The 18,743-nt window shown below is 43.1% G+C and overlaps 1 protein-coding gene across 4 annotated transcripts; it reads right to left on the reverse strand.

Annotated features, from left to right (window-relative positions):
* Positions 1–893: 893 nt before the first annotated feature.
* TRMT2A (tRNA methyltransferase 2 homolog A) lies at positions 894–18,333 on the reverse strand. 4 transcript variants are annotated; one of them, XM_060785704.2, is made up of 12 exons: positions 18,251–18,333; positions 14,694–15,323; positions 13,032–13,140; positions 12,205–12,386; positions 9,459–9,573; positions 9,082–9,197; positions 6,396–6,507; positions 5,448–5,570; positions 4,713–4,788; positions 3,284–3,400; positions 2,385–2,481; positions 894–1,483 (listed from the first exon to the last, which is right to left on the reverse strand). In XM_060785704.2, the coding sequence occupies exons 1-12, from the start codon at positions 18,271–18,273 to the stop codon at positions 1,249–1,251; spliced, it is 1,935 nt and encodes a 644-aa protein (XP_060641687.2). In that variant the 5' UTR covers positions 18,274–18,333; the 3' UTR covers positions 894–1,248. The 4 variants fall into 4 exon arrangements, with proteins under 4 accessions (XP_060641687.2, XP_060641689.2, XP_060641688.2 ...); XM_060785706.2 differs by lacking the exon at positions 18,251–18,333 and adding an exon at positions 17,793–18,222; XM_060785705.2 differs by lacking the exon at positions 18,251–18,333 and adding an exon at positions 17,767–18,222.
* Between the last annotated feature and the right edge of the window lie 410 nt (positions 18,334–18,743).

Below are 18,743 nucleotides of genomic sequence, written 5' to 3' on the forward strand. Positions count from 1 at the left end.
GATGGTGGGGTTTGGCTTTAGATAAAATGCTTGCGGATAATTAGGTCTGACTTTAAAGTGTCATTTAAAGTAACCTCAGAGCTGCAAGTGTAGTTGGGTTACAATTCCCATCACCCCTAGTTCCCATGGAGAATAATCAAAGGGGATGGGAGCTGTTGTTCAATAACATCTGGGGACCCAAATTGGGTAAAAGCTAAAGAGCACTGACCACTATCTAAAATAACAATATAGTTGGCCCTCTGTATTCACAAATTCTCCATCCATGGATCCAGTGGCCCTTTGAAAGCAACCATCAGGCTGATGGGCCCTCAATAAAATGAGTCTGATATCCCTGGTCTAAAGGGTGTGCTATCATTAAATACATTTTAATATCTTGAAATACAATGGTTATCCTGTCAAGAAAGAGCCCAGCAATTCATCCTGATTGTGTAGAAGGAAAACAAGTTCACTAAAATGTTTCATTGGATGTAGCTGGGATGTTGGACTTGTGTGGTCCTGCTTCATCTCGTGATGCCACACAGTCCAAAATTTATGCTGTCAGATTTTAAGGCACTGATAAATGGAATCTGTAGTGCTCTCAGAGTCAGAATCCATTGTGAACATGTGGGCTGGTTGTTGAGAGAGCCAAAGTTTTTGGCGGCCGACATTTGTTCATTAACTACTACTATAAACACACATCTCCAGCAGGTTCAATCCTATAAACTCAGTTCATTCCCACACCATTGAGTTCCCCATGGAAGGTACTGTTTCCCCAGTATGATGCTAGTACTCTATCCTCAATGTAGGTAGAGTATTGGCATATCTCTGTAACCATGTTGGTTCCTCCCCCCCCCCCCCCCCAATCTCTAGTTGTAAAGCAGAGTTGTATTTGAATAACTAGAATCACACTTAGCTGGAGGAAGCTCCCTAAGTCACAGCATCAGCTGATCCAGTAGGGCTCATTTATTATTAGTTGTATTGCTCTGGACTACAAGCTTCTACAGTGCTCCTCTGTATTCGATACACTTATTGCATGACTTCGGTATTTTGCATAAAACAGTAACATAGACACTACAAAGGTCTTCCTACATCAGACTTTTGTCTGTGCCAAGTTTATATTTGTCCCTTGAAGTGTAGGCACCATTCTGAAGTCTCGGGAACTGATAAGCCGTTCTGGAAGGAGAAAGCACCAGCAACTGGAAGTAACACTTTGAACATGAAAAACAGAAAATAGATGGCTTGTAGGCAATGGCTAGACCATAGCCATCACTAACTGGAAGATTCTGCAGTGGTGCTCACTTTTAGCATGTCTGTATTCTCGTCTTCCGCAGAAACCGTTGCTTCTGATTTTGCAGATGGAACATTGATTGTGCTCAGGGGGTCTATTCTTTCAAAGAACAACAGCAGCTCATAGTGCATAGTATGAGGGAAGAGGTCCACTGTCATTGCTCTCACGGGGCGGAAGGGGCTTCCTTTGACACGATTGGATGGTGCCCTGCAAAGGCTGGCAGAGAAAACAATGATAGGTAACTGATCTGTAGGGTAGGCCTTCTTCAAAGCCACTCACTGCAGGTATGGCGGCATTTACACTTGCATTCAACTAATAATAAATATTGCCCAGAGATCTGTGTTTGAAGTAGTCTGACTGAGTATGATTATGAGGGGCATGCAACATAGGGCCCGTCCAGACAAGGCCTTTATTACAGAAACTCTTGCAATAAAGGAGGGTTGTCCAGACAACCTTCTGGACAGTCCCAAATTAATTTCACCACAAACCAGGAAAACCCTGGTTTGTAGCAAATTAATTTGATAGTGGATTTATTCTGCGCCTTCTTGGAAGGGCGGGATAAATTACTATTTCTGGGTCTGGACTGCAAAATACTGCAGTCCAGACAGTATTCCCAGAGTTTACCGGTCCCCCCATGCCCCCAGACTCTAGAAAAGTAAGAAATACTTACGTGGCGTTTATTAGAAGCCTCGGCTGGCCTGGCTCTCCCAGAGCAAAATCCCTCCCCCCTCCCTCCCCACTCTCCTGGTGCATCATTTCTATGCACCACAAGAACTGGCTGAGGCTTCTAATAAATGCCACATAAGTTTTTCTTACGTTTCTAAGGGGTCTGGGGGTTTTGGGGGACGGGGGTAGGGGTGCCGGAAGTTCTCTCGGGCTAATCCCGAGATAATGCCTGGACACCCAACTCCAGAAAGTACACACTTTCTGTGGTGGATATGGACAGGCCCCCAGAAACATCTGTGTTATTTTAACGTGGATGCTTCTGGGATAAAGGCCTGTCTGGATCCAGCCATAGACATCTCACCAGCACATGGCGAAAGGTGAGGTATAAATAAGGCTAACACTAATAGTATGATGATGATGATGATAACAACAACAACAACAACAATCTTACTCAATAAAGTTGTTCATGGCAGCTCGGGGATTGCAGGACACATAAATGAGCTTCTTTAAGTGTTCGGACTTTCGGATGGCAAGAATAACTTTGGAATCTGGAATGTTACATTTGGACAAACACTAGAATTAGACTGTTTAGCAAAACCGAACTGCTTAGTGGTCCCTCTGATACTGCAAACCTGTATTCCCTCAAATAATAGTCTCAATAGCATAATAGCTGCACCCCCCATTTTGGAGGTCCTGGTTTCAGTATTTCTATTTTCCTTGCTTAATAGTCTCACCCTATTTTACTGGTGTTAAGCTTCCATCCGCTTGCCCATCTGTCTGCCCACTCAAAGACCCACCTGCATGCTTCACACACTCCCCCACCCATCCGTTTGCCTGCCCAAAAGCCCACCTTCCCACTCACTGATCCAGTCGCCTATCCACTCTCCTCCCACTCACTGCCCCATGCACTCTCTTATGCATTCACTTGGTTGTCCATTTATCCGTTGACCACCCCCTTCCAAGAACATTGCTTAAAGCAAAGGGGATAATCAGCAAATGGATGGGCAACAGAGTAAGAGAATGAGTGAGTGTATGAGTGAATGGGAGGGTGGTTCTCACACCTCACTTGGTCTTTTCCCATTACTGACTTTAACAGTTGAACCCTCTGAAATCTTGCAGTTGACCTTTCCAGCACCTGAAGCTAATACTGGAATTCAAATCATATTATGAGTAAGAGTGTAGATCAAGAAACATCTAAATTCTGATGCTGCCAGTGCCTAGCTTTGACTGCCAGCAGCGCATTGACCCATTTACTTCTGATACAACTGTTCACTGTTCCACACCCTCCTCTCTGGTCACAGCCGGTCTAAAACTTCTGACCTAAATCCAAAGTCACTAAACCAAACTTACGTAGCCCTGCGCGAGGAGGGTCCACAACTGTAATGGAATTCTGCAATGCAAAAGAGTTCACTAGCTGAGGAACAAGATCTTCAGCTTTTCCACAGTAGAATTCAACATTGTTGAGCTCTGAGGGTGACAAAGAACATATTGGTTTTATACTCATCCAAGCGATGCTTATTCAAATACACCCTACCACGATTCCTCTGTACTGATATCTAATGCCTTGCACATGTCAGTTTGGTTTTTATTTCACTGGCCAACACACATTTTGGTTCCTCAAATGTTAACCCTGTTTCTGGGTATGTTTGAACCTAATTCCAAAAATGGCTCCAGTTTTCCCCTATCAGCTCTAGTTTTTGAAATACAAAATACATGTCATCTACCAGTCACTCCCCAAAAACAGGATAACCATATCTGAGGCCCCTTCTACACTGCTATATAAAATCCAGATGATCTGCTTTGATAATTTTGATTATATGGCAGTGTAGAAGGTGCTTAAGAAACTACAGCTGATGTCATTTTCTGAATCAGTGCCCCCAAATAACCCCAGGAACAGGTCTAAAAATCAACACACCAAGAATTATTTTTGTTTAGGCTGTGTTATTGTAAGTATATTTTCTTCTGAAAGACAATTGTGAGTAAGCTCTTGGCTACATAGAGGCAAAAAATGGCATTTTAAAAAGGATAGATTCTCATTTAATCTCAGTGACAACTTCCTGTACTGAAAGAATCACGACTTACCTTCTTCAGGCACAATATGCAGATTAATTTAAAAATGCTCTAACCAAAATGGATTGCTTTTTAAGCAACAACTTCATGAAAACAACAGATACGAACACTGCACATCTTGGCCAAGATCCGACCAAGTCTTTGGGCAAACAGAAGATGCCTATAAGCAGATCTGACAGAAGGCCATTTCCTCCTCCTGCCTTGTCACATTGGAGCCTCCGAGAGAAGGGGAATCTCTCTCCTCAAAGGTAAGCTGACAGCCCTCTTCTGTAGCCTACAGCATGGACTATCTTAACTATAGTTGAACCCATTGCCAACTTGGGGTGGTTACCACCTATTTTTAGCCTTGTTTTTTATACACAGCTAGGAAAATGAAAGCAAAATCCATATTACAAGCACCAACTATCTGCAGTATACAGTGATGGATGTCAGGTCATGGCATCAAAAAGCACATAGTAAGCTCCATTGTTTTTCACCAAAGAGTTATTCAGAAATGATAACTGTTTAAAAGCTTCTTAGAACTGTTTACCATGGAAAATTTTAAAAAGTAATAACTCCAGTGCCACGTCACTCTCACACTACAAAGCTGTGAGACTTTGGACAGCTGTAGGCCGCGAAAGAAGAATTTTGTTCTCATTGCTGGTACATGAAATTTCTAGCAAGAGGTCTAAAATTTGGGAACGCTAGCCATACGTTGCTATTTACCAACCGTTCAACTGAGCATTCACTTTGGCATCTTCCACCGCTTCTTGGCAAAGTTCAATTCCAATAACTTTCTTTACTTTCTGCAAAACACAAGTGGCAACATGGCGTTTAGCACTCGGAGCAAATGAAAGGCTCAGGTCCAAACCCAGTTTTAATCCCAACTGAAATACACTGGTTGAAATGAATGGGAACATACCGGTATTCTATGTACCTTTCATTATCCAACTTAAAATAATTGAAGGGTTGGAACAAAAAGAACCACCCCTTTTGGGCCCAGAGCAGAGGCAAAGGAAAGAAACAAAACTGATTGACTGTGGCTAGGTAAAGTAGCCCTCCATCACAAAACTGGGAAAGGGAGCAAAGCTAGATGACATGTGTATGAGAGGCAGGAAGGAAGGAAAGAGAAAAAGAAGGGAAAGAAAGGAAAGGGATGAGGGGAGGATAAAAGAGAGAGAAGGGGGAAGAAAAAAGGGAAGAAAGGAAGAGGAAGAAGATGTATGAGGAAAAGAAAAGGGGGAAAGGAAAGCATGGAAGAAAACGGAGGTGTATGGGGGAAAGGGAAGGAGGGAGGAGGAAAAGAGCTACAAAGAGAGCGCTTTGCCATATTGTCATGGAGACCCCTATGGCCAAGCACCATTCTGACCAAGACCTGTTCCTCAAATGACAAGCAATTCTTTTCAAGAAACAAAAGGCAAAACACCTATCGGCTCAGTCCTTTGCATCAGGTGTGCTCTTTTACCTTGGCCAGGGTGATCCCAATGGTTCCAGTTCCGCAACAGATGTCCAGCACTGTAGTCTCAGGTCTGACCTGGGCCCAGTCCTGGATGGCTGAGTAGAGGACTTCAGCAGCCTGAGTGTTCACCTACATAACACCAAGATGCAGAGCAATCGTATCAGTATTCTGCCAGGAGAGAGCACCTCCAACAAAGTGTAAAATCATGAGGCTTGATAGGAAAACTGCCCTGATCACTAGCTATAATGCATCCAAATTGACCAGGAATTACTCGCAGCCAGAACTCAACTCAGAGCAGAGTATCTTATACCACCAAAAAAAATTTGTATCTCCCGAGGAGAACATACTTTCAAGTGTATAATTTTTCCACCAGAGGAAGGCCTGAGGTAGGCCGAAACCGGTCATGGTCGGCTGATCCACAAGCTACTTATAAGAAGAGACGACTGTACTAAAAGTTTGCACCATATTGTTTGTTGTCGCTGTGAGGTTAACAGTGCAGCATGTTTATATACTGTTGTTGAATTATATCATTGTTTACGTTATACAAGTGGTATTTTTGTTATTATTTTCTGATATGCCATCCAAAGCTTTTGTTGTTTTTTTCTAAATCACAGAAGCAGACATCACAGTCGTTTCACAAATAATGGTGGAATATATTCAGGCCTTCAAACTAAACGACTGCTTTAACAAGAGCCCTACTGAAATACATCAGATCTTGTATATATTTTTCTCATCCCAAATATGCATATTTGGGTTTGGTCATTAGCACAGATGCACAACAGGGTTTTAGCCTCTGCTTCTGAGGGTTGGACTGGATGGATCTTGTGGCCTCTTCCAAGTCGAGGATTCTATGGCTCAGTGGCAGCAATGCTCAATCAGCAAGTGATTCGAATGGCTAGAAAGCAGGTGACTGCAACACTAACTTGGAAAACGCTTACTTGAAAAAAAGCTTACTTGGAAAAAGGCATGGGGGGAAATCCGGAACCTCATCCCAAGCAGATCTTCATAGATGTACTTATTACCAGCAATGTGTGACAATGTTAAATCTTCACGATTGGGTGATTTTCTGGAGAGGAAGGAAAAAGGGGGAAATGGTTTTTAATCACGGCCAAGAATGGCATCCAAATCCGTTAAATCACATTCAAATTAGCTTAATAGGTTGGTGAGCTGGGCCAATGCTAACTAACAAAATGAATTTCAACAAGGAGAAATGTACAGCACTATGATTTGGAAATAAAAATGCAATGCACAGATATGGGATGGGTGACTTAAAAACAATTTATGTGAAAGGGATCTAGGCACCTTAGCAGACCACAGCGGAACATGAGGCAACTGTGTGATGTGGCCACTAGAAAGCCAATGCGATTTGAGGCTGCATCAATAGGAGTCTAGGGTCGAAATTGGAGACCTCGGTACACTCCTTCTATACCTGGGACGCACATGGAGCGGTGAGGGAGGAAGGGGACACCCGCCTAACCAGCCAGACCAGCCGAATCAACCCTGGCCATCAATGGGGTTGACAAATGTCGCAGCCAGATCACCCTCACATCCGGGTCAAGATTGAGGGAAGTCATCGTCCCATTCTATTTGGCTTTGGTCAGACCTTGCTTGGAGTAAGAACCCTGTGTCCAATTCTAAGCAAAGCAATTCAAGGAGAAGCTGGGCAAGCTGCAAGGTGTCCAGAGAAAGGCCACCAAAATGATCAAAGGTTGGGAAGCCGAGCCTTATGAGGAACGGCTGAGGGCACTGAGGAAGTTTAGCTTGGAAAAGAAAAGGCTAGAAGAAGGGGACAAGAGAGCCATGTCACGTTGAGGAGGAATGTGCAAGCTTGTTTTCTGCTGCTCTGGAGACTACGACACAGCAATACACTCAAACTGCAAAAAAGAGATTCCGCCTAAACATTAGGAAGAAGAGCTGTTCAGCAGTGAAACAGGCTGCCTCAAAGTGTGGAGTCTCTTTCTCTGGAGGTTTTCAAGCAGAGGATGGATGGCTATCTGTTGGTAGGGCTTGATGGTAACTTTTTGCCTGGCAAAATGAGGTTGGACTGGATGACCCTTGGGGCCTCTCCCAACTCTATGAGTCTAGGATTCTATGTCAGTACGGATAAATCTGCACAAAAAGACCAGATTGATTTCTGAAAGAGGTTAATTCAATCATTCTTTATCTGTGTACATCACAGAGGATCAAATACAGCTGAGGCAATGCTCGTTTTTATAAGAAGAAAGTATGCATGATTGTGCATGATGCCAACAACTAAGGGAGCCAGCTGCAGGATCCAAGAAGAGGTATTGCAAAATTATTAGGATAGAGAAGTCTATTTCCAATAGCATTTCACCATTATCCTCTTAGGAAAATTGAATGGAGCAATAGCTAGAATGGGCTTTATGATGGCATGCCGAGAAGTATTGCTAAGAAAACTATCCGTGTCTGGCTATTTTCCCAGTGACCATCAATATGCCCTGTATGTACTTTAATACCCCCAAAATAATACTCTAGAGACAAGACTAAATTTAACCAATTAAGTTTACTGAACAATCAAGGTGAATCAAAACAAGGTATAAAGATGCAGTTTGATTCTTGATTGTATAGAATTAGAACAGTAAGGTACAGGTAGAAGGTATAACTATGAGGTAAATATAGATAACAGGAGACTATGAGGTATAATGATGATATGTGCTCTGAGGTAACAACAAACTATATTATCTATGAGGTATATACTCTTCTATGATGGTACAGTTCTAATCTATGGGGCAAGTACAACTATAATCTTTGAGGCATGTACAACTATTCTTTATAGTATATATTATAATCTATAGACTCTAAGGCAAATATATTCTAATCTATATGGCAAATATAGCTATTCTATGAGGCAAATATGTGCTAAGGATGGCCTGTTCAGACTGCTAAGCCAGACCAGACACGTTCTGGCTAACTACTAAAAACTATGTCCAAAAGGTCCTTCCACCAGGCTATGAGCCAGAATGGGCTGAATCAAAAGACTGGGCCTATACAGGGAGCCTAAGCTCCCACTCTAAAACTTAGCAGAATGGAACAGTCCAACTCCAGGGAGCAAAGAGAGGGGAGTAAAAACTAGGCGGAGACTTCACAGGCTTTTCAAGCATTCCTAACAATTCATGCATGCGTTTTGTATGACAAATAGTCTTCATCTTATCCAATACTGTGTTAATGAACACAACCGTTTCACAAACTGTTGCTTGGAATCCTGAGAAGTTTATAGTGGTTTTCATTGCCATGGTGGTGCAGCGGGTTAAATCACAGAGCTGCTGAACTTGCTGGCCAAAGATCAGTGATTAGAATCCAGGGAGCAGGGTGAGCTCTTGCTGTTAGTCCCAGCTTCTGCCAACCCAGCAGTTTGAAAACATGCAAATGTGAGTAGATCGATAGGAACCGGTCAGGTGGGAAGGTAACAGTGCTCCATGTCGTCATGCTGGCCACATGGCCTAGGAGGTGTCTATGGACAACGCTGGCTCTTTGGCTTAGAAATGGAGATGATCACCACCTCCCAGAGTTGGACACAACTAGATTTAATGTCAAGGGGAAACCTTTACATAGGCCTCTAAAACATTGCACTTTTTGGGTTCCACAGTTGTTATATTCCCCTTTGAGAAACTGTACTTACTTTTGACCTTCTTCAACAAAATACAGGGATGTTATACCACTCTCTTTTCCGGTGCCTTCCATGAAGTACTTTGCCAAAGAGGTTTGCAGTTCAGTGAGCTCCTCTTTGCTTACTTTCTAAATATTTCAAAAGACAAAAAGTGCTCAGATGTTTGGGAATTTCATAGGCTTCAAAGAACGTATTGGGTTATCAATGTTTGCAGTAAGGGATAATTAAGGAGAAACACTGTAAATATGTATATGACAAAAATACAGTATTCTACATTTTGAAAGGGGAGGAGTTCAACACAATACACCCCTGTCACAAACTGTTTTTCAAAATGTTTTGACACCACAATGCATAAGTGACCCTCTTGTTACATATTTTGCATTCTGTACCTGTGGATTAAAATAAACAATTGCCATGATGTGCTGATTTCGACTGATGCGAACTGTCAGCTGTCTCCAGTGGCCTTCATAGGTTTCAGGGCTGTAAACATCATACGGTGTAGACCTGCAATTTTCAAACCTTTAATTATTAAAGTTAAAACATTGTAAATATTCCTGTTGCATTGAACAAGTGACCATTTTCCAATATAATCATGAAACAGTCTCTAAAGTGGTGCCTCTCGTTGTTTTGGACAAAAAAATAACCCAAACCCTTTCTCTTGCTCTGACCGGAAAGAGAAGATGTTGTAATATCTTCTGTGCCGAAAACATTATAATTTTCAGACTGCATGCATTGCATATTCTGAACATCTCTATTTTTGAAGTTATGTCTTCATATTACTTAAATTTACTGCCTGGCAGAAGGGGGTTGCCCTGGATGGCCCTTGAGGTCTCTTCCAACTCTATGAGTCTATTGAAAGGAACAAACCTATGAACTATAGAGTTCAAAAATGGACCCCCTTTCAACTTACAGAGAAATCTTTATCAAAGAGTGCCTGTTTTAATTTCTTGGTCTTCTCCTAGACATTGTCTTTCCAAGGAGTTCAAGATGAACTACTTAAAAACCCACAGTATTTTCATGTCATCCTACACATAGTTTATAAGATTTAAACATGTTGCATTTCTTGAATTCTAAGACGTACTTTTTTCCATATTGACATCTCAAAAAAAGGGGTGCTTATAGATAATACTCTACTTAGGCGATCCCTTGTTGTCCAAGTATGATGGCCTTTCAAGTGCAATGTCTTGGCAGTGGATACGTAGGAGACTGTGGAGCCCTATTCTTGACCTGCATGTTCTTCCACAGTGAGGAACTTCGGTTTGCAGATGGAAGGCTGTCCCAGTCAGGGTTGGCTTGATGTACCTTCTGCCTCTTGACATGTTTCTCCCTTTTGCCCTCCATTTGTGCATCTTCAAATTCCACAACACTGCTGGCCACAGCTGACCTCCAGTTAGAGCACTCAAGGGCAAGGGCTTCCCAGTTCTCAGTGTTTATGCCACAGTTTTCTGTCCACCAACATTCTGTTTTCCGTACTTGAGTTTGGGAGACAATGATTGGGCATTCGGACAACATGGCAAATTTAGTGGAGTTGATGGCATAGGAGCATTGCTTCAATGCTGGTGGTCTTTGATTCTTCCAGCACGCTGGCATTTGACCACCTGTGATTTGCAGGATTTTTCAGAGGCAACATTGATGGAATCGTTCCAGGAGTTGAGTGTGACATCTGTAGACAGTCCATGTTTTGCAGGCGTATAACAGGGTTGGGAGGACAATAGCTTTATAAACAAGCACCTTGGTCTCCCTATGGATGTTCCAATCCTCAAAATCTTTCTGCTTCATTTGGCAAAATGCTGCACTCGCAGAGCTCAGGCGATGTTGTATTTCAGTGTCAATGTTGACTTTTGTGGAGCGGTGGCTGCCAAGGTAGCAGAAATTGTCAACGTTTTCCAATTCTGCATCATTAAGCTGTATTTCTGGCATTGCAGCAGGATTCGCTGGTGACTGCTAGAAGAGCAATTTGGTTTTCTCACTACTCAATGAGAGGCTGAGCTTCTATTATTATTATTATTATTATTATTATTATTATTACTATTATTATTATTACTATTATTATTATCATCTGTCTTTATATATTGCTTTTCTCACCCCTGGGGGGACTCAAAGCAGTTTACAACATAATAAATGGCAAAATTCAATGCCTCACATATGTATAAAAATATATCACATATCTAAATCAATAACATATAACTGTAGATTGAAACCATTAAAACTATAAAAACATCAAACATAGACATAAGCATGAAATATGTTGTTGCTGCAATTAACAATGCAGACCCCTTCTCTTCCACCCACCCCCCCACCCCACCCCATCTCACTCTCCACAGCATTTCAGCACTTTTTATACCCTTCCTGCTCCCCTGATAATAACACAAAGTTATTTGGGTACAAATTGAGTACAGAATGGGGAGGGTAAAAAACGTCCTGGGCCATCTTGGGGGATGGTAAATGTGATATGAGGTCCGAGGGGGGAGATGATGGCAGTAGGTTACTGATCAGTTTGGTAAAAGTCCAGAAGAACATAGATTTTATCAGTTGTGGTGTCATAAGTAGATTGTGGAAGAGCACACAGCCAAAAAATGGCCAGTACCAAAAATGAATATTGCAGTATGCTTCTGCAAAGGTGTTTAGTGTGGTTTGTAGACCTTCTTCTGAATGCACAGACGTTATCTTCAGCATAATGGAGTTCTATAATAGATGTTGCTATTTTCCATCTTCATCACACACACACACACACACACACACACACACACACACATATATATATATATATAATATAGAGCGTATATACTCAGCTTTCCCCAGGTGTCAGAGGCTCACTGCTTTAAACCTTTCTCTTTCTTCCTCTTTCTTTCCTCTCCCCTTGCTAACATTAAACTGAAGTTTAAGTATTTTCAAAGTGTCAAAAGTGTATGAGAGGGCATGTTTTTGCCACAAAGGTCTTATAAACTAGAAACAGACACAAGGGAAAGCAACGGAGGCTTGGTTAAGCAGGAGAAGAATATACTATATTTTTCTTAAGCTTAGTAACAACAGGGACACCGATTACCCAATCTGGTCCCACAATCCCCAGTTAACATAGCCGTTTGGTCAGGAAAAACGTTACAGTCCCCATCATTCGCCCCGACGGAGACCCACCTTATGTAATCTTGAAAAGCCTTTGCTACTTTCTTCACAACAGCAGGAATGTGAATGGTCTCAAAAGGTTCCACTACAGCACACGTTCCGCCCTTGTATTTGCCAAGACGAAAACCCACGGTTTTGTCTTCTTGATTCGGGCCTATGCCAATTAGAAATTCACATTTGTTGCGATATTCAGTCTAAACACAAAATAAGAGGAAGTTCAGAACACCAGTTCAACTGCTTTAGGATACTGCATGCTTCCTAGGTGCTTCCATCCAGAAGTATCATTTTCAATGTGTCAGTTTATTTCAGTATTAAACTTTCTCTAATTAAAGACTACTTAGTTGACAAATAAATAAATCAATGATTCCAGAATTCTGACTAGACTGGAATTTATCTTATTATTATATCATAATAATGATAAATTTATTACCCACTCTCCTTTCTTTTAGACTTGAGAGAACTTTGAAAACAAAATGTTTTTCAAATGCATTAAAGAGATTTTATTAAGATGCAGGCAACAGCTGTCACAGGGATTTGAGAATATTTCAGAAATCCAAATCCATACAAAAGGCTAATAAAGCAAAATGGCAGATATCTCGCACACTGACTGAAGAATGAATTTACTACATCAGGCATTAACCTAATTAGCTATCATGTTATGGGTTACATCGGATATCGCTTGTGCCAGAGATTTACAGATTTTACAAATCTCTGAGGGTTGCTATGAACTGAGAATCTGATATGTGTATTTCTACATTCAGCATACATCACAGTGCACATATTCAGAAAAAAATGTAATAAAAAGGAACAACAGTGTTGAAGTTCCTGATATGCATGACCTGCAATGGAGATGATTTCACCCCCTCCAAAGGGGAACATAAGCCATTGTACTTCTCCTTCTGCAAGAACAGCCAGGGGAGCAGAGCTCGGTTGTTGTTTCCTAGCTCCCTGCAAAAGAGTTCAAGCTTTTTACTGAATCTAGGGGGGGAAATGCATGAGTGAACCTCCAATGACAAACAAACATTGAAGTCTGAGGTATACAGATTGTTGAGATGACACAAGTTCTTGGATTTCAAATCAAGATGACCCCAAAATGACTAGTGACACTTCATATAACTTTAAAACTGCATAATGATGAGACAGACTAGCTGTTGACAAGCAAAATGACTCCTGGTGAAAGCCAACCTGACGGAGTGGGCCATGCAGGTCTACCTCTCCTTCTGTTGCAGATGACCTCTAGAAACACCAAGATAAGCTGCTAAAGGTCAAGGAGAAGGCAGTAAAATGACCTATCTGGCGTATTTTTAAATCATACCCTCTGGTCAGCAGGCCCTTAGTACAAGTGAATACAAGTATTCACACTTCATATAAGAAACAAAGCCAGAGAATGGAATTTATGAATGGCGTTTGAATTAAAGAGCAGCTGGACTTTAAAACAACCCAAACCTAGTGGAATAGCCGTTTTTACCAGCTGTGCAATGTAGAACCCATCTCACAAAGCAATTACTTTATTCCCAGCTTAAGACTGTCGGTGGGCAACAAAAAATATTTAAAGATGGGCTGGAAGCGAACCTTTAAAAAATGACATCAATACCAAAAACTGGGAAGCCCTGACCCTTGAGCGTTGGAACTGGGGGTCAGCTGTTACCAACAGTGCTATGTATTTTGAAGAGGTGCAAATAGAGGGCGAAAGGGATAAATGTGCCAAGAGGATGGCTCTCTAGGAATTTCCTAGGTCCAGCAGGGCAAGTCCGTGGTAACTTCTGGAAGAAACATACTATAGCAGGCCTCTTCAACCCTGCTGCTGTTTTGGACTTCAGCTCCCAGCATTCTTGACCATTGAACAAGCCGATGAGGGCTTCTGAGAGTTGGAGGGTCACTGGTTGTGCAAGCCTTCTGTAGACTCACCTGGAAGACCTAGAAAACTCCTATAAAGGGCATATTTTGTTGGAGGCGGATAGGTCAAACTGTTGCTACTGGTCCCACAGGTATGGAAGTCCCACCACCTAGATAAGTTTGACCAGTGAGCACTCAGGTAAGATACACATTCCTATAGATTAGAAGGAAGCAGTTCTTTAGGGAAGAGCTTTTTAAAATAGGTATAAAATTAAATATTTACTGATAACGAATCAGCATTTGCACAGCTTGCTGAACAAGCTGATTTGTCTTTTTATGAAGTACAGCTGAAGCATCTTCGACAAGAGTCCACTGTAAACCCTGCACAACAGATCTGTGTAAATGTCTAAAAAAGCGACTAGGTGACATTGAGAATATTTTTGGCACTTCAAAATTGAGCTACTGGGACTCAATTTGGGGGCTTGACCCACAGTTTCAAAAACAATGCTTTTTGGGGGGCTTCATGGGTTAAAACCAGCACCTTTCCAAGAGGATAAATTCATCTCAGGAACTGATGGCATCCCTTTAGCTACATAAGGATCAGCATCCAGAGAATGAGTTTGCTATAAGTACATACAAAAGATTTGTTACCATAAAAAGGCTACCTTGTCAGTTTCAGCAGCACTTGCTCACATTCTTGCTTCTTCTTTGCCAGTTGCTCCTCATAGGGCATCATCCACAAAGGGGTCACCACATCCGCTATCTGTTTGTCGAGCGGCTCATTTTTGCCCTCCTTGGACAACACTGGACATTTCGCAGCTGCCGGGTCTTTGGTCTCCTCTCCCTCCTCTCCTTCTCTTTTTCGCTTCTTCATGATGGGATCAGCCTTCGGTTTTGCTAACCTGATGCTGAGGTTTTGGTTCTTCCACCGGACTCCATGAAGGACCTTCACTGCTTTGTCCCGTTCCTCCTCACTCTTAAATGTGACAAACGCAAAGGTCTGCTTCCCCAGCAATTTGATCTTGTGAGGGTTAAGACCATATTTAGCAAGGAATTTCTTTACTTCATGGAAGCCAATGTATTTGGGAAGGTTCTGGATTTCGACTTTATATATTTCGGAAGTAAATAAGTCATCTTTAATATATCTATACAAGCTTGAGGTGTTTGCTGCATTATTACCTTCGCATGCATCTCCCTTAGCTTCCTTCGCAGTTACCGTTTCCGTTTCCTCAAGAGAACTTTTTGCATCAGACAAGCATACACCATTATTATTTTCTTCCATTATGTCATCTATTCTGTAAATAAAGGTAACAAAATTTCCTCTTTCAGGAATGCCATGTTAAATCACATTAAAATGCCAACCTGCTCCTTAAAATGATCTTATTGTGTGTTGTTTTTGATATACAACTTTTCCCCAATCCAGAAGACAAAGCAGCTTACAAAGATTCAGGCAAATGTTAAAATCCATCTGATACAAAACTGAAAAATATAATTAAACTGCTTATTATTATTATTATTATTATTATTTCTTACCCATCTCTCCTTGCAGCTCAAGGCAGGGCACACCATAGTTAAAGCACTTCATCATAAGACATTATGTAAAATAGTAAAAGTAAAGGTTTCCCCTGACATTAAGTCTAGTCGTGTCCAACTCTGGGGGGTAGTGCTCATCTTCAGTTCTAAGCCGAAGAGCAGGCATTGTCCATAGACGACTCCGAGGCATGTGGCCGGCATGACTACATGGAGCACTGTTACCTTCCCACTGAAGAAGTTCCCTATTGATCTACTCACATTTGCATGTTTTCGAACTGCTAGGTTGGCAGAAGCTGGGCCTAACAGCGGAAGTTCACTCCACTCCCCAGAATCAAACCTTCCTTTCAGTCAACAAGTTCAGCAGCTCAGCGGTTTAACCCGCTGCACCACCAACGGGCCTCATATATTTAAACTTATGTCTATGAAGAAACTTACATATATTTAAACTTATCTCCATGAAATGCATATATTAAAATATATAATCAAATTCAAAGCAGTTTCAAGCATGAACATTTTTAAAACTATAAAGAAATGAATCGTGCTATACAGTCTAACAGCCAGGAAAAAAAACAAAATGGAGTCAGAGGCCTGCTGAAAGAACACTATTCTTCAAAGAGATGAAATCAGCAAATTCATGATGGGTTATTTCAATAAACTGATTTCATTTTTACACCACGATGGACAAGCTCCTTTCACAAAGAGCTCAGCATCGAAAGTTACAGTCCTGCGAACAGAGCAAATGTGAAAGGAAATGAAGGCAGCGACATACATTGAAAAGCTAAAGAATAGTTTTAATTACTTGGTTACATTTTACAGCTAAGATCCACATTTCCAATACTAGCAAAGATTGCTAAAATATGCATGGGTTCACGAAAAACATAATACTACAACCCAGATGATTTATCCAACTATAGCCACATGGGAAACGAAGGAAGGAAGTCCAAGTATAGCAGTGGGTGTATCTACACTGGGTGTATCTACACTGTCGAATTAATGCAGTTTGATGCCACTTTCACCCTCTCATGGCTCAATGCTATGGGACCCTGGAGTTTGTCATTTGATGAGGCACTAGCCCTCTTGCAACGAAGTCTAGAGGACTTGTAAAACTACAACTCCCCATATGGCAGTCCAAGTGGAGTTACAGTGCATTCATTGTACCATGTAGACATAGGTAATTGGTTCCGAAAGAGGAAGCCTTCCACATATTCCAGCCAATCTTACATACAGAAGTAAAAAAATGATGCCCCTCTGACTGCCACATAATCCAGTTCCTGAATCCAGATTCTCTGCTTTGAACTGGATTATCTAAGTCTACACTGCTCTATACTCCAGTGCAAAGCTGAGAATCTGGATTCAGAATCTGAGTTATATGGCAGTGTCGATGAGGCCTGAAAGGAAACAAATGGGTTTCCTTAAGCATCATATGAGGAAACAGAAACATTCCGAACCTTTTAGGCCTCATGTGCACTGCCAAACAATGCAGTTTGGAACTACATTATATGGCAGTGTAGATGGGGCCTGAGAGAAAAGTAGGCGGCTTCTTCGAGAAGTACAAAGAGACAATCTCGATTTTTCCCAGCAGCCTCACTTCCCCCTTTTTTTCTCTTAGGCCTCACGCACACTGCCAGTTTCAGAACCAGGAGTCTCTGCTTTGAACTGCATTATATGACAGTGTAGATCCAGCCTTACTTGCGTGGCTGCCCTTGCCTACTGCTCTTTTATAGCTGCCTCGCCTCAGACGGCGACTTTACAACAGCTTTGGCTCACTCTTCCACTGTAGGCCCTGAGAGAGGCGAGACATGCAGCTGTGTTGCTATGCTGCTGTTCTTCGACTTCAACTGCAATGCCTCTGATCCCAATAGCAGCGCTCTTCCAGGGCAGTGCTTTGGGGCCCTTCAGCGCGCTAGAACTTCAACTCCCAGAAGCGCCCACCAGCTCGGACAACAACCGGGAATTCTGGGAGTTGAAGTCCCCAACCTCTCGAGTGGCGGGCGCGAGGGCCTTCGCGGGAAAAGGCTGAGGGGGCGCGCGAGGCCATGGGAGGACGGTGCGCATGCGCGACCACGAAGCAACGGCCGGACGGGACCCCAACCCGAAGAGGGAACAAAGAGAGTCCGCGGCGAATTCGCGCTCCCCCCACTCCCCGGACTTGGCCCCAAACCGCCACGCCGCCTGGGCCTAGCCTTTGCGAGAGCCTTTCCTCACCTTTACAGCCCCGCGCCCGGGCTTACCTCCCGGCGCCGACACACAGGCCCGAGGGGCGTGTCCTACAGGAAAAGGGGCGTGGCCTAGGCGGCGCGCGCGGTCACCTCAAGATTCCGCCGCTGACTTGCCCATTGTTTCCCTTTCCAAAAAAGCTCCCTTCCCTCCTTCGGCCCTACGATGTGGACTCCAGCTCCCAGAAGGATTGCGTATCCCTCCGGCTGGGCGACGCTTCTGGGAGATGAAGTCCAAAACGCGTGGGCTTCCTCCGAGCGCCATTGTCCCCCCCACCCGGCCCATTTCAATACTTCTGACAAGGCAGATTCGACTTGTCCCTGACTAATAAAGCCTCCTCCCCTTCTGAGTCCGTCCGCTTCTGAGGATCATTTTTGGGAGAGAGAACGCCCCTCGTTTTTTACGACCCTCAATATCTAAGGTCTTTATGTCTCTGAGGCGTTTGAACTTTTCCCCAACTGCGCCGGCCCACCTTCGCGCCGAAGTGACGCCCATGCCGCTCGCCTGGGTGCTATTTATGTAGTCACGTGACCCTCCGTCCCGCTTCCTCTCTTCCCCCTCCCTGTCTAGCCGCCATTTTAAACTCAAGGGGCGGGGCCTGCGCTTTTTTCCGGCTTTGAGCCTGCTTTCGACGAACCTTCCCGGCAGCCTTTGCGCTGAGGCGGAACCCTTTCCCTGTGACAAGCTAATGTTGGCGCTGTGGGGAGATAGATATCATTTGTGTATTTATTTTCACAGTGTTGGGGATACTAGGTAAGGGCCTCTGCGGGGAGGGGGGGAGGGAGGGGGAAGAAGGATGGGAGTTGGAGTTCCTAGTCGGGAGGGCTCTCAAGGCGTCGAGCGCCATCTTGCCCGGCGCGGGGAAGCCTTTGTGTGGAGCATGCGTGCGTGCGTGTGGAGAGCCCTTCTTTTCCCATCGTCCTTTGCGGGCAGGGCGCGCGAAGGAGTTTAAGGGAGGGAGGGAG

The sequence above is a fragment of the Anolis sagrei genome, chromosome X (assembly GCF_037176765.1).
Source record: "Anolis sagrei isolate rAnoSag1 chromosome X, rAnoSag1.mat, whole genome shotgun sequence".
Lineage (NCBI taxonomy): Eukaryota > Metazoa > Chordata > Lepidosauria > Squamata > Dactyloidae > Anolis > Anolis sagrei.